This window comes from Zootoca vivipara, chromosome 3 (genome assembly GCF_963506605.1).
Source record: "Zootoca vivipara chromosome 3, rZooViv1.1, whole genome shotgun sequence".
Taxonomy (NCBI): domain Eukaryota; kingdom Metazoa; phylum Chordata; class Lepidosauria; order Squamata; family Lacertidae; genus Zootoca; species Zootoca vivipara.
In genome coordinates, this window is record NC_083278.1 from 99,545,393 (window position 1) to 99,560,611 (window position 15,219).

Consider the following 15,219-nt stretch of genomic DNA (forward strand, 5'->3'; position numbering starts at 1 on the left):
ATGAGTGAAAACACAATCTAGGTGTTTCCCATGAATTGAAACAGGGATTGGGAAACTCAGGCCTGGAGCCAAATGTAGCCCACCATGCGTCTCTATGTGGCCCTTAGAAGTCTTCCCAGGCCACACATAGCACTGGCCCTGCTTTGTGACTCGAGAGTGTTTTTCCTGGAATGCCACCTGGTCTTGAGAGCGTTAAACTTTTGAAAATCTAATTTAAGTTGAGGAAGAAACTGACGCAGAAATTTATTTTTAATAAACTTCATAATTTTAAGCTTAGTCATCGTGTTCTGCTCATTGTAATATGTCATATAATATTTTACAAGGGTTGCATATTTTAATTTTCTGTCTTGACCAACAGTGTTCGTTTTATCAAAAATTTAAATGTGAACATTAGAACAGTTTCAGTCTTATCTACAAACTAATTAACCTGGGGTCCTTGCATTTGAATAGGAATAGCGTTCTTGTTTTTCAAATGCGTTAACATACTGGTCATAATACCAGCAACTGAGAGCTTAGGATAGGATGAACTCATCTGGCATTTACATTGCAGGGGTGCTACTCTGGATTTGCCAAGTGCAATGATGTTGCTGCAAATGTTTTAGGTTTGAAATGTCACTTAGTTTATGCAGAAGTACTCTGACCTAACTGTTTGTACCTTAGGTTGTAGGTTAAGAATAGTTTCTATTACACTTTCCTTCTGATCCTGTATACTTGGAAGTGAAAGCTGTTGCTTTTAGTTGGTTCTTACTTGAGGAAAGTGTACTTAGGCTGACATACACAGCAGCAGTTCAAGGACTGGATATTTGGGCTGCAGTGCAGAAGAGTCACAGCAGACAACTGGAGAAACTAGTAGAATGGTCAGAGGAGATACGCCTTTTCATTGTTATCATCCCCTCCTTCAGATTGTCTAAAGTAACACTGTATGACATAAAAAAGTAATTAGGCTAGTTGCAAAACCCCAGACAGAGCTTTCTTTGGGTTCACTTTTACACGCTGTGCTCTACATTTTCAGCCTGCAGATGAGAGCCATTTTTGAATGCTCCTCCACATACAAAATTAACTCCATGTACAAAATTTAACCCTAACTCCTCTGGAAATAAGATTCTAGCCTTGCCCTTCTCCATTTTTTTCTATACTAGTTTTCTATTTGCAGGAAGTTGTCATTTTGACAAAGCTAGTGGAGTATTAAAACCAACGTCTCAGTCTACAGGGATTTGGTCCACTTATTTGTAGATCTGACCATATCTTCTTAGAATGAAGCTGCCGATGTTTCACATAATATTGTATACTACTTGCATATTGTATTTTTCTGTGTAAAGACTAGGGTTTTTTTTAACCAAAAAATTAGGTTTGAAATTGGGGCTTGTCTTATACATGGGTAATGCTGAGGGGTGTTTTCTTAATTTGGAGTCCCTCAAAATAGGGGGCATCTTATACATGGCGGCGTCTTATACATGGAACTATACGGTAAGCTGTATATCACAATTATCTTGATTGAAAACAAAGGTGCATTTCAACTGATGAACTTAATGGTTATAAATTACAGCCTGCTGCCTTCACTAAAAGTAGTTTTTCCAAACATATTGCTGTTACTGTTTTTCCAGAGAAAGAAGTCCAGGAAACATCTCTTCTTGGCCAAATGTATGGGAGTAATAGAGTTCTGAAACCTCTACAACATAGCTCTTGTATGCCAGAACAAAGGCAAGCAGTAAAGTCAAAAGACCTAGATAGTAATGTATCAAAGAACTCCTGCATTACAGTAAGTGACTGGAGCTCTGATGAGGAGGAAGGAGGAAAAGGAAGATCAAAATCTAGGTGCGTATCCACTGTTTCAAGTCACACATCTGAAGAAGGCACAGGCTATAGCAGAATTGGAAGTGAAATGTATTTGACAGCATCAGATGACAGCAGTTCTTTTTTGGAAGAAGAGAGCTTCCAAGCTCAGGGAAACATATGCAAAAAACTATATTCTTGGCAACAAGGGTCTCCATGGAAAAACCAGAACCATCTAGTTGGAAAGAGCAACTTGGAATCCTTCAGTGAAAAGAAGGATCATGATAGCTTTTCAGATGAACTGAATAAGAGGTTTCAGTCCCACAGGCTAGATTATTCATCCTCTTCCAGTGAGGCAAATACTCCAAGTCCAATTCTAACGCCAGCTCTAGCTCCTAAGCATCCAGCACTGATGCTGGCAGCAGGCGCTGTGTCTGGCAGACAACTTGATTCTCCATCTAATCTGCCGCCTCCAAAACTGAGGACTCCTAGCATCTTTACTTTCAGTGCAGCATTGGCAAAAAAACATTTCAGCCAGCCTCCTCTATGTTCGGACAAAATGTTTGGCAGAAACAGAAATGCTATAAGCATGATACGTCCTTTTAAGCCTCAGGAGACAGACATAGATCAAGTGGATGGGGAAAGTACAGAAGTTTTGGAGAAGATGGAGATTAGTTGCAATGAGGAATTGTTTACCTATGACTCCTGCGAGACTCATTGTGTAGAAGCCTTGGACTCTAATGATGCAAGGAAAACTACAAGCAGCAAGCCACCTACTCCTCCACTGCATCGATTCCCCTCTTGGGTAAATGAAATCATAATCCAGTTTGTTACATTCCCACTTTTTTGGGGGGAAATTATCCTCTAAATGTTGCTATCAACATAAAAGTGGGCATATGTTGCTTCATTGAAAGCACATGTCATCTCTCATCAGAATTGACCACATATGAAATAGTTACAAGTGTTAATTTTTCAGTGCAATAAATAAATAAATAAATAAATAAATCTTGGTTTATACTTCAGAATATGTGAGAACAGATTAGAAGCTCGACTAGGATCAGTACAAGTTCATGAAATTTGTCATTGACTTCAGTGGGACTAACAATAATGTATTTTAAAACCCTTTATATTTTCCCTTCCTTTTCGTAACAAGTCATATAATTTTACCAGGACGCGACAGCACTATTAGATGAGTTGATTGAAGAGCCTTTACTAGATTTTCCACTTTAACTTTAACTTACTACTTATTCTTATTTAATCAAGGGCTGGGTGTGGGAAGTTAGTGTTTTCCATCTCATATAGTATGGCCAGAGTGCATTTAAAAACGAGCGAGTAGGAAATGCAAAGAAATGTATTTGCTGCCACTGACATGCACAGTTTATAATTTCCTGTGTTTTCCCTTCAGTTACTTTTTGATATTTAGAATATTGCTGTTTGCTGTGACTTACATAGTGAAAGCGATAGGGAGAGTTGAGGGAAAGAGTAGTACAGGTAGTTGTTATTAATATATGCAATTTTGTGGAAGGTTTTTTTTAAATGTATGCATTTGTTCTAAACACATTTAGCTAAACACTGTTCTAAACACATTAAGCTTCTGTCCTAAAAGCACCTTTACTTAAACAAACAAACATCCTGTTGACTTCAGGAACTATAATAAGTGCTTTGGAAATTATAGGTTAATTAAATTTTGATAGCAATATATAGTGGAAAACACATAAATGACTACTAAAGAGAGCTTATGGGCAGTATCCAACTTATTCTATCTCTGGAAGGATTTCTGCTTGCTCAGTGGACCTTTCTCCCCCATGTGCCATTCTGGGGGTTCCTCCAACCCTCCAGACCAAGATGTGGGGACAGCATCGGACACATATGGAGAGAGAAGAGGTGGGAAAGCTCCCTTGGGTGAATGGTAAATGGAAATCTTTACAAAGGTTGAACAAATCAATTAGATACCATCCTAAAGCTTAACCATGATTATTAAACAACCTTAAAATATTACCATATGAAGAAATTGGTATTCAACTACAAATATTTCAGTAAAGAACAAATAAAGCTATGTTGCTAATAATCAAAATAAGCTTTGTTGTACTAGTCAAAGGCCATGACAAAACCATACAAACACTATCAGGAAAAGAAATATCTATATAACTATGTAACTGTATGTAAAAAGCCGAGCCACTGCCTGAACCATCAAAATCATAAAATGCTGCTATTTTTTTTAAAAAAAAATGCAGCAATGTCTGAAAAAAATACATTTTATAACGAATAGCTTCAAAAATAGAGAACTAGAGCAGAAATATGCAAATACGGTAACAGATTATCAATTTTTGGCATCAGCTGTTAAAATGTTTCTTAACGTTGAAAAGAAACTTAATTCTGCTCCCAGTTGAATTTAGTTGCAGTGGGCCATAGGTGTAATGTGAACACAGCCTAAAGTTATGGAAAGGCTTAATCAAATGTATTCTAAAAACCTCTGTTTGTATATCAGGAAAGCAGAATTTATGCTGTAGCCAAGTCAGGCTTACGCTTTTCTGAGGCCTTCAACACGGACTCTTTCAATAAAAGTAAGTGTGAGAAAGCTGTATGAAGATTGAAATCTTAAATTTATTTATCAAGTACATATTTTTCAACTCATTGAGACTTATCTGAGGGTAACAGGATAAAAATTCTTTGCTCGCCTATTTGTGAAAATAAAAGGTCTCAAAAGGGTACAAATCTGTCTTTGGAAAATGTTTTGCTTATTTAATTATATATATTAAGTTATATATCTGATCAAGCATGCTTCTTATATTCATGACCGTTTACATTACTTTTTACTAGCTTTTAAAATTTGCTCTAATTAACTCCTTTTCTTCGTTCAGTTTAAAAATATTAACATATCAAAAATGTATAAATTTCATAGAATGCATTTTGTCCACATGTTGTTTTACCTTCTTAGAACTTGTACATCTGTATCTGACAGTCTAATTCAGGCATAGGCAACCTTGGCTCTCCAGATGTCTTGGATCTACAACTCCCATGATCCCTGACCACTGGCCCTGTTAGCTAGGGATCATGGGAGTTGTAGATCCAAAACATCTGGAGAGCCAAGGTTGCCTATGCCTGGTCTAATTATTCGGCTATTACTTTATTCACTGAAAAATTTCCCTAAGTAATTCAGCATTTTCAGAATATATATATATATTTACACACACACACACACACACACACACACAGTCTGTATATTAATTATTTTTTATTTCAGGTTCCACCTCTTCAGCTTCATATTCCTCATCAGGACTTTACACATCGCTAATCTACAAGAATGTGACTACACCAGTCTATACCACTCTTAAAGGGGTAAAATTTTGATTTAAAAGTTGTATTTAGGGGATGAACTCTTGCGGTCTATTTCAAAAACATTACATTTCAGAGGGGAAAAAAGTGCTTGAAAAGTTATTGGTACTTCTTTGGAATTGTTGTAGTGGGGATCCTACTGTTGGAATCCCAGGTTACAATGATTGACTAGTTCTTTTCCAGTAATCTTTTAGAATATGATGAGCATTAAATTGTTAAATGAAAATGGCAAAATATTTAAGAGGTGGAGCGTTCCAGTCACATACAGTATTATTATTTCATGCACTAGATGTGAAACCTGAACATACCAGTAACATTTAAATACAGTAGAGCCAGAAATACCAATGGAAAGAAAGTGAATGCGAAATACCAAATGTTGGATAACAATCTCCAATATTCCACTTAGCTGTGGCAGGGCTTTTATCTTCTGGTAAATGAAGGTAGAAGCATAAGAGGAGAGACAAAGAGCCAGCCACCAAACATTCCCATACCACAAAAATGTATAGGGTTGCTTCTATGGCATACCTTAATAATTTGGAATCGGGGCCCCATTTCTCCTTTGTACTGATTCCATAACCATCTGAATTTCCTTTGTAAATTGAATTTTATTTTATTTTCATTAATTTTATATTCATTATTAGAAAGCAACACAAATCAGCAACAACCCTTTCTTGGATGACTCTTCTGGGTCTGAAGAAGAAGACAGTTCCCGATCCAGTTCACGGACATCTGAATCAGACTCTCGAAGCAGAAGTGGCCCAGGTAGTCCACGGGCTATGAAACGAGGTGGGCATAAGGCATATGAATGCAATACTTTTGAATCAGTATAAGTGTTCTAGGGGTTCTCCCAATATCTCTCAATCAGTGCATTTTTGGACAAACAATAGCTTGGATGTGGTAACCCAGAGAAGCATTATGGAACATGACTATTGCAGTTCCTGTTTTTTTAGAGAGCTGGGAACTAAAGAGGTTTTCCTGTTTCTGGAACATCTCCAACCTTTCTAAAGGGAAAACTGTTACAGTAATAGTAATGTTCGTACAACTCACATTTGACACTGATTAAGCTCTAACAAGGCTAACAAGGATTGAATTTTGACAAGCAGGAAATATATTATTATCTGCTTTGCATTCAGGGGTCTCTCTGTCTTCAATGACCTCAGAAGGCGACTATGCTATTCCTCCTGATGCCTACTCAACAGATACAGATTATTCAGAACCTGAACAGAAATTGCCTAAAACCTGCTCATCATCTAGTGATAATGGGAAAAATGTGAGTAATGTACAGCCTCTTTTATTCCAGGCCCCTTGGTTCTTTAGGCTATATCTGCACAAGTGATATCCACACTTCTTAATACTTTCTTCCTACATCTTTCTCTATGAGGTTAAACCTGCATAATCTCTCATTATACCTGTTACCTTTTCTTGTACATAATAGGCTACTAAGAGAAAGAGAGTGGACAGAGGAGCAATCAAAATACAATTGAAAACAGCAGTACACTGACAATTTATGCCCATTTTAAAATTCCTGGACTTTCGAGATTTTCCCCACCCAACCACAGATGTTTGTGAGACAAAAGAATACAGCTGTAGGATTGCAAAATGCCTAGGAGTCTGATGCAAGATGTACCAAATTAGAGCATTGGTAGAGATGTGTTCACAATGAGGAACTGGAAATATATGATGGTGGGTTCTTTCTTATGGACAATGAAGCTTTTCCATGGCTTTGGCTTATTAACTCACACAAGTAAGACTTGCAGATCAATCAAGCTTTACACTTCTACATTACAGATAGTTGTATAGCTAAGGGAAGTAAAATAAATCATAATTACCCTTCAACACATTAAAAATGCCTTTTAAATTATAGGAGCCATTGGAAAAATCAGGATATTTGTTGAAAATGGGTGGTAAAGTAAAGACTTGGAAACGACGGTGGTTTGTACTCAAAGGAGGTGAATTGCTGTACTACAAATCTCCGGTAAGCAAGTACTTTATTGTAATTTGCTTATAGTATTATGAGTTTGAATGCATCAATTACTGCAAATTAGCCTACCATTGGGCATCTATTGGTTGGTTGCGGACCTTATGATAGAATAACAATGTCAGTTGACCACTGGAAAACTCTTCTCTCTTCAAAAGGGAGGGAAAGAGGAACATGTAGCAAGTTGGAATTTGGAGACTTCCCCTTGTGTTACCTATCTGATCTAAGCAAGCCAGCTTTAGCCGTGTTGGGAAGGACACAGAAGTCCACCACATCCTCAGTTTTAGTGTGTGCTTCCAAAAGCCCCAGAGTGCATTAGGAGTCTGGCCATAGCCACAGCCTGCCTGGGGACAGCTCATATGCCACTGTTGTAATTGCTCCTGTTGGGCCTTCCCGTGTTGCCAGTGGCAGAGTCTGCGGCACCCCTATGGGGCTCAGGAGCCCAGTTGTATCACCCCTTGCGTGCAGAGCTGGCAGCGTCTCACCCTTTTTTGAACACCTTCCCTTGTGGAGTGTTTCCTCAGCCTCCTCTCCTCGAGAGTCCTCCGGGCAGCCGCTGCTGCCGCCCCTGGTCTCTGAGCTGCCCCCCACCCGAAAGAGAGGTGCCACCTTACACTGCCCTACAGAGGCCTGGGACTTGTCTGTCCATTCCCAATAAAAAGGGCTGGCAGAGTGGTTGGCTGGGCTCACTTGCCCTCTTGCTTACTCTGAGGCCACCTCAGCTCCTGGCAACCAGCACCCCTTGACCAGCCTCAGAGCATCATTCACCTCCGGAGCTTGTAGCCAGGGCTGCTGCAACAAACAGCTGTGCAAGCCTTTGGGAGGCAGATACGCAAGAAAGCATCAGAGGAGGGAGGGAAGGAAAGAGGGACAGAAGCCACGGCACACTGGTCGAAAACCACTAGACTATGGTTATCTTTATGGGAACAAACCTAAGTGATTCATTCATGTGCTTCCTCTTCCTCTACTTGGTTACTTCCAAACCCTAAACTGTGGTTAGCCTATGTTCTCTTGAAACAAGCCAGCTTCATAAGTCAAGATTTTAATTTGGTTTCAGTAAACCACAGTTTGTCCAAAGTTGCAAAGAACAGGGCAAAAGCTTCCAGTCTCCTCTTTGCACAAGATCTAGTGTCTCCAAGGTTTTGGCCCTACCCAATAACACCAGAGAATAAACATGGGACCGTTTTGCCCAAAGCTATGCATGCCCCTTCCCCTATTGATCAGAAGTTTCTGAGCTGTAGCCTTTCTGTTCTCATCGAAAAGAGAATTTCAAAAGGAGATTCCAGTGTAGAACTGATGCATTAGAACTTGTCAAGAAATTTGATTCTGTCTGTTTGGGCCTTCATTACATATCTTTAGGCACCAGGCAAAAATGTTTCTCTATAACTAGATCTTTGGCTGACTAAACAATCTATGGCCTTTTAAAAGTGTGGGAGGAAGGGTTATAGGATTGTTCTTGTTCGTGTTTTATTATGCATTTTGTGTACTCATTTTGCATTTTTGTTATGAAATGCCCAGTGATCTTTGGATGAAGAGTGGTATACAGATTTAAGAAATGATAATAATTAGGCACATTTTTTATTTGTATGTTTAGAAATATGTCAGTCGCTTTACCTTGCCTAGGGCACATCTGTTAGGCACATCTTTTGGGGAGGAATTCTGTCCCCCCAAAATCCTTAGATGACCAGATAAATGGCCCATGACACATTCATTTTGAATGCAAGCATTCTTTAACAAATCAAATATGCACTCCTATCAAAAATGTCCAGAGACATGGGCATAGTCTGTTCAGAATTAGACTGCTTCAATAATAATAATATGACCCAAGTTCCAATAGCTACTGCTACTTCCTGTTATCTTCAGCAGACAAGGGCTAGACATAGCTTCTCTCTGGATTTAAGGAGGAATAACTCACATCTAGAGGTGTGTCTGTTCTTCCTGACCCAACAGCTAAATCCAGAACAGATTTTGTACCTTCTTCATTACAGAATGTGGTCAAATCAAGGTGGAGCATTCCACTGCACAGCATGCATTTGGTGGCATATGCTAATAAATGTTATGTTTTAAACAACTTGCCATGGAACAGCTGAAAGTTCCCAGACATAAATTGTCCTGTTGCTAGATTAGTATCCCACCCTCTGCATCCATAGGACGGGGATGCTCAATTTGAGACCCCACAGAACACAAGTTGGATCTGGAGCTAAAGCATATTCATAAGTCAAATGCATTATCTATTAGAGTTTTATGTGTGGTTTCTGTTTTCAATAGAACATCTTGTTGTGGCTGGAGGATCTTCTAGATGAGTCACAACAATAATTAAGATAACATAAGATGCTGACATTCTTCCAGAACATTTTTGAAAATTTCCAGGGCAACAACATTTGTAGCTGATGCCACAATGAGTTCTCAGCCAGGCTCTGGCTGTGTCATTGGGAGACATACGGTATCTGGCTTCACAGCTTGTCTTCTTAGCCCTTTGTTGGAGGCAAACCTTTTGGTGAGGAGGCACTGAAGTAGACAAGAAGGCCATGCTTTCAGTGAAGAAAGAGGGAAGCTGGTCCTTTTGATGTTTCTTCCATCCCTAGCAGTCCTTTCATCCCATCAGATCAATTAAAAGAGGGGAAAATCATTAGTCTCATTTTTCTCATTTTTTTCTCCTACAGAGTGATGTAATACGTAAACCCCAAGGTCAGATTGAACTAAATGCATCCAGCCGTATTGTAAGAGGTGATGGAAAGCAAACAGTCCAGGTACTTCATTAACTTTCTATAATGAAAGAATTTGGCCTTCTCTGACCACACAGGCAGAGGGACAAACCCCTTCTTAGTGGCACTTTACTGGTGTTGCACAATGAATTTTCAGTAGAACTCAGAGCACTTCCACTCAGCCGTTTATTGACTAGGTGCTGCTCATCCATAGACGTTTTTTGCAGCTTCTACATAATGTCATCCTCATCAAAATACCACCTCATTCCCTCTTCCTCATTAAATCCAGATTTACTGTTTCTGCAGGGGGTGTTTTTAATTACTGGATTTTCCATGAAAATAGTAAATCCAGATTAAAAAGGAAAATAATATGGGATGGCACTTAATGAAGACCAAGTTATTTAGCCATTGAGCAAACCCGCAGGCATGTGAAGCACTGAGTCCACAGTTAACTGCTCCAGGTGTCTCCAGAAGTGCATTAGAAAGCTCCTGTTGGGGTAGAGGTAGAGCATCAAGTAGAAATTTTGAAGGAACTTAAAATAACTTCTGATAAGATTTACAACATTTTTCAGGAGGCTTTGATATGCCTGGAATGGAAACTGAACGATCCTTTAAGAATTTACTCTGAGAATTTTTAACTATCTGTTGATGACTTGTAAAGAAACATTTGTTTAATTAAAATACATAATAGCCTCTCCCCCCAGTAGAACCAGGTTAACTTCAATCTCTTATTACGTACTTGATGTTTAAATGTAGGTACCAGTAGAATGTGGTTGGGATGATTTGTATTACCACAGTTCAAGGTTATTTCTTCCATCACTTTACAGCTGACCACTGAAAAACGAACCTATTACTTGACTGCAGATTCCCCAAACATATTAGAAGAATGGATCAAAGTTCTGCAGAATGTTCTTAAAGTACAGGCTGCAAGTCCACTTTTCATTCAACCAGATGTCAAACCTGCCATGAAAGGCTTGCTTACCAAGGTAGAAATCCTTATTCTCCAGTGCTATCAGCTTTGTTTTTGTAAATTAGCAAATTCTTAGCAGAATTAAGAGATGAAGGTGATTTTCAGAAATAGGAGTTTGGGAATATAGCAACCCCCCCAATTCACAGCCCAAACCTTTTCTAAATTTGAGTACAATGAGTTAGCTACTGCTGGTCAGTACGCTCCAAACAACTTTACTTTTGCAAGGGACAGAGGTCTGATGGTGGAGAGGGCTTGTTGGGGACAGTAAAGGCTTTGTCGATTTATTCTTAAACTTGGACACTCCTGAGCATGCCCAGAAGCGTTATTTCCTGGAAAGGTACATGGGGCTTCCAATTTCTTGTCTCCTGGCCCAGTTCATTGAATTGGAAGCCAAAGGAAATTACAATATTTTTGCACAACCTGTTACCTTGAGGATAAAGTTTGCTTGAGCAAGAACAGCTGGGAGCATTCTTCTCAAGGCTGGGTTTTTGTTCTTTCCTGGAAAAGCTCACCATGCTCCTGGGCTTTTTCTGAGAATTCCCAGGGGCAAACTAGATGTGACATGAAATGCCTCTTTGCGTTCAACTCTTAAGAAATACAAATAATATAAGCTTGAGGAACTAGCAGTTGTGATCAGAGCAGGCATGAAGGGGAAATTTAATCATTTTCTCTCCACTGCAATCGTCTGAATCTGATATTTGCTTTGTGGAGAAACCATTCCAACATTTCTATCATTGAAAATGGTCCCTTGTGTATTTAAAATGAAGTACAGGAATCTCTAGGATCATACTCAGTGCATACTAGGCATTCTTCAATTTATCCACTTGCAGGTGAAACATGGATATTCGAAGAGAGTGTGGTGTATGCTGGTTGGAAAAACTTTGTATTATTTCCGCAGCCAAGAAGACAAGGTATGTCTTTTTAACCTATTAAGGTATTAGAATTTATTTCTACTTACAGTAGTGCCTCGCTTAACAAACGCCCCGTAAGACAAAATTTTCGCTTAAAGAAAGGATTTTTCTAGCGGAGGTTGCCTCGCTAGACAAGTTCATTTTATGAAAAATTCGTCTAGCGAATCGCGGTTTCCCATAGGAATGCATTGAAATTCAATTAATGCGTTCCTATGGGCAAATTTTCTTTTAAAAAAAATTCAATACATTCCTATGGGATTCGCTAGACAAATTTTTCGTTATAAGAATAGACCCGTGGAACGAATTAAATTCGTCTAGTGAGGCACCACTGTACTTGTGACTTCAAGGTCGGAAGTCCCAGGTCATTTCCTAGTTCTCTTGAGACTGTGTGAGTAGGTGCAAAGGGGGTAATTTCATAAATTCAGCATTTATTATCAGAAAACAAAACTTGAATCTGTAATTCTGGATGAAGGAAACATTCGTAGGTAGGAAATGTGTGTATATTATTGCTAGGACAGCGGCAACAATAGTGCTAAACTGGGTGTATCCCCCAGGGGCGTAGGGACAGGCTCCAAGGGACGCCATCGCGGGTGCCACCCCGCCCCCAAAACGTGTGTCACGCCCCTCCGGGAGGCGTGCCCCACCCCCGGAACGTGGACCACGCCCCTCTGGGAGGCATGCCACGGCCCTGGAATGCATGCTCTGCCCCTCCGGGAGGCACGCCCCGCCCCCAGAACGTGTGCCCCGCCCCCGGGAAGCACGCCCTACCCCCAGAATGGGCTCTGCCACTGGTATCCCCTACATGCACATATACACAAACAACCTAGTATGATCAACTAAGTTGGTGTGAGCTTTCGTGTGCATGCACACTTCTTCAGATATCTGAAGAACATATCTGAAGAAGTATCTGAAGAAGTGTGCATGCACACGAAAGCTCATACCAATGACAAACTTAATTGGTCTCTAAGGTGCTACTGGAAGGATTTTTTTTATTTTGTTTCGACTAGGTCAGACCAACATGGCTACCTACCTGTAACTAGAACCTAGTATGATGTTTGTCAGTTTTTCTACCAGTATGCTTTTCTCATTTACCGTACCTGATGTCTTTGTTTCTAGTTTCCTTTAGGCCAGATAAAACTTTGGGAGGCTAAAGTTGAAGAAGTTGACCGGTCCTGTGATTCAGATGAAGATTATGAGGCCAGTGGCCGTAGCCTATTATCAACACACTATACAATCGTCATCCACCCTAAAGAACAAGGTCCCACTTACCTTCTTATAGGATCCAAGCATGAGAAGGTAGCAAATGGTTTCTATGTCTCTAGTCAATTTTTAATAGTGAACATAGAATAATGTATATCAAAGGGGAAAGTAAGCAGCATAGTGCTGATTCAGGCATAATGCTAAACCATAATTGAGTGTTACAAGAAGGAGCTGAAGTGAGCCTCAGGCTTCTTTAGTTCCCCTTTATCCTCAGAAGCTGAGGGTGTGTGTGGAATATTAACATCTTTCAATTTAAGTATTTATTATATGGTCTATAGATTGCTATACAGCTATATGGTATTAATCATGTGGGTGTGTATGCTGGAAGCAAAGCAAATTGGAGAATTTTAGAAATATTTTGATTATGTTGGGATGTAGAATGGGTTTTTATACTTAACAAAAATGGTTTTTTAAATACAAAATGTGGTATTCTACTAAATTCTACTCAGAGTAAATCTTCTGCATTAATTTCAGTGGGCCTCTTCTCAGTAAAACTTTGTTGAATACCAACAACTTACGTTTGGAAGTAGATTGGTCTACAATGGTGTGGTTTTTGCTTATGCCAGATTGTTCTAGTTAATTAATAAATATAAGCTAAAACTGATTTATAAAATGTTTTGTTTTCTAGGACACTTGGCTCTATCATTTGACAGTTGCTGCTGGAAGCACAAATATAAATGTTGGGACAGAGTTTGAACAGCTTGTCTGCAAGTTGTTAAATATCGAAGGTGAACCCAGTAAGTCAGTTTCCTTTATTGCAAACTAGTTCTTATTATATGTCTGTGTAGTTGTTCCAAACTTGGCAAATAAGAAAATAAGCTATTATTCCAGACATTTTTTTAAATTGTAAATACAATGCCACCTTGTAGTTTTCATAAAGCTCACATAGGACGTTTTCTCCCAAATACAAGAGGCTGCAGTCCTTGTCTATTGCATGAGGTTGCATGTTTGAATCCTGTATGGGGCATCTGCATATTCCTGCATTGCAGGGAGTGGACTAGACAATCCTCAAGATCCCTTCCAACTCTACAATTCTATGATTCTACGAGTTGGGCAACCTGTGGCTCTCAGCCTAATTTCACGCAGATGGGGAAGCCCAGAGGGAGAGAAGAGCAGGAGGGGAGGAACGCTGAAAATGGAGGAAATGGGTTAACAAATTCTCTCCAAGCAATCTTTCTTTTCCCTGGCAACCTGCTGGACAAAGAAGGGGGGGAGAAAATGGATGGCAGACAGAGAAAAGGGGTGGCCTCAGCCACTGCCAGCATGGATCCCCCCTAAAAAAAGTTCCCCAGCCCTAGTTAAGGGGAAATCGGGTGCAGTTCTTCAAACTGAAAACCTGGTATATGTAGAATGTTTTCAACTTGTTTCATTTGATTTGCACATATACCTATTTGATTTTATTAAAAATATCTCTTCAACGTACCTGTCATAGTTAGACTTGATAGAAAATCTTTGTCTCAATTAAGCCATCAAAGCTTTAAACTCTTGACACTGTCAGTAGCACTGTGATTTTACTAGACAGGAGTGGTGTAGCAGGGGCCTATTAACATTTTACAAAAATACAGTGATATTTCTGCCCCCTAGAAGTTTGAAACAGTACACACTGAAGCCTCCTACGTAGGATTTCAAATCATCATGTACATCATTTGGGGGTTTGCCCATTCAAAAATAAAATAACATTTAGGAAGCATTGTTGCTACTTCTTTCAAATAGTGTTTTTTTAAATGGTTGCATAATGCTTTGAGGAAAGAGCACAGGGGGGAATGTAGATTTAGTAAAAACATATGTGGTATTATGCTGAACTATTTGTACACACACATCTTGCCTTATGTGAAATGGTTCCTTTTCCCAAGATGACGACGACGAATAGTTTTGTTTATATGCCTCCCTTCCTCTCAATGGAGCCCAGGGTGGTGAACAAAACAATAAAAAGTATGTCACTTGTACATTATAATTTTAATACATTTTTAAACAGCATAGCTATAACAACAATATACAGCTGGACAATAATACTGTTAAGACTCAGGACATGTTTCAAAAGTATAGGCAGACAAATATGTTTGTAGTAGAGAACTGAAACTTAACTGCACAGGGGGACAATTGCATTTTCCCAGCAAAGAAATTCCATAGTTGGGTGCAGCAGAAGGCCCTGTCTCAAGTAACCATACCATGGGCCATGCCCTTGGATAAATTTGTATGTACAGGTATGTCTTAACTTTTTTGTAGAGCAGAGTTGGGGAACCTCAGTCCTGGAGGTTGAATGTGGCCCAGCAGGCCTCGTAGTGT

At 39.4% G+C, this 15,219-nt stretch overlaps 1 protein-coding gene across 1 annotated transcript in view; it reads left to right on the forward strand.

Annotated features, from left to right (window-relative positions):
• Positions 1-15,219, forward strand: part of PLEKHH2 (pleckstrin homology, MyTH4 and FERM domain containing H2) — a 61,355-nt gene that overhangs the window by 30,409 nt on the left and 15,727 nt on the right. The window contains exons 8-18 of the mRNA XM_035111207.2: positions 1,605-2,578; positions 4,262-4,337; positions 5,018-5,112; positions 5,751-5,895; positions 6,243-6,379; positions 6,974-7,084; positions 9,751-9,837; positions 10,620-10,778; positions 11,593-11,673; positions 12,790-12,969; positions 13,562-13,670. Of these exons, the coding sequence (XP_034967098.1) occupies positions 1,605-2,578; positions 4,262-4,337; positions 5,018-5,112; positions 5,751-5,895; positions 6,243-6,379; positions 6,974-7,084; positions 9,751-9,837; positions 10,620-10,778; positions 11,593-11,673; positions 12,790-12,969; positions 13,562-13,670 (2,154 nt within the window). The remainder of the gene's footprint in view (positions 1-1,604; positions 2,579-4,261; positions 4,338-5,017; positions 5,113-5,750; positions 5,896-6,242; positions 6,380-6,973; positions 7,085-9,750; positions 9,838-10,619; positions 10,779-11,592; positions 11,674-12,789; positions 12,970-13,561; positions 13,671-15,219) is intronic.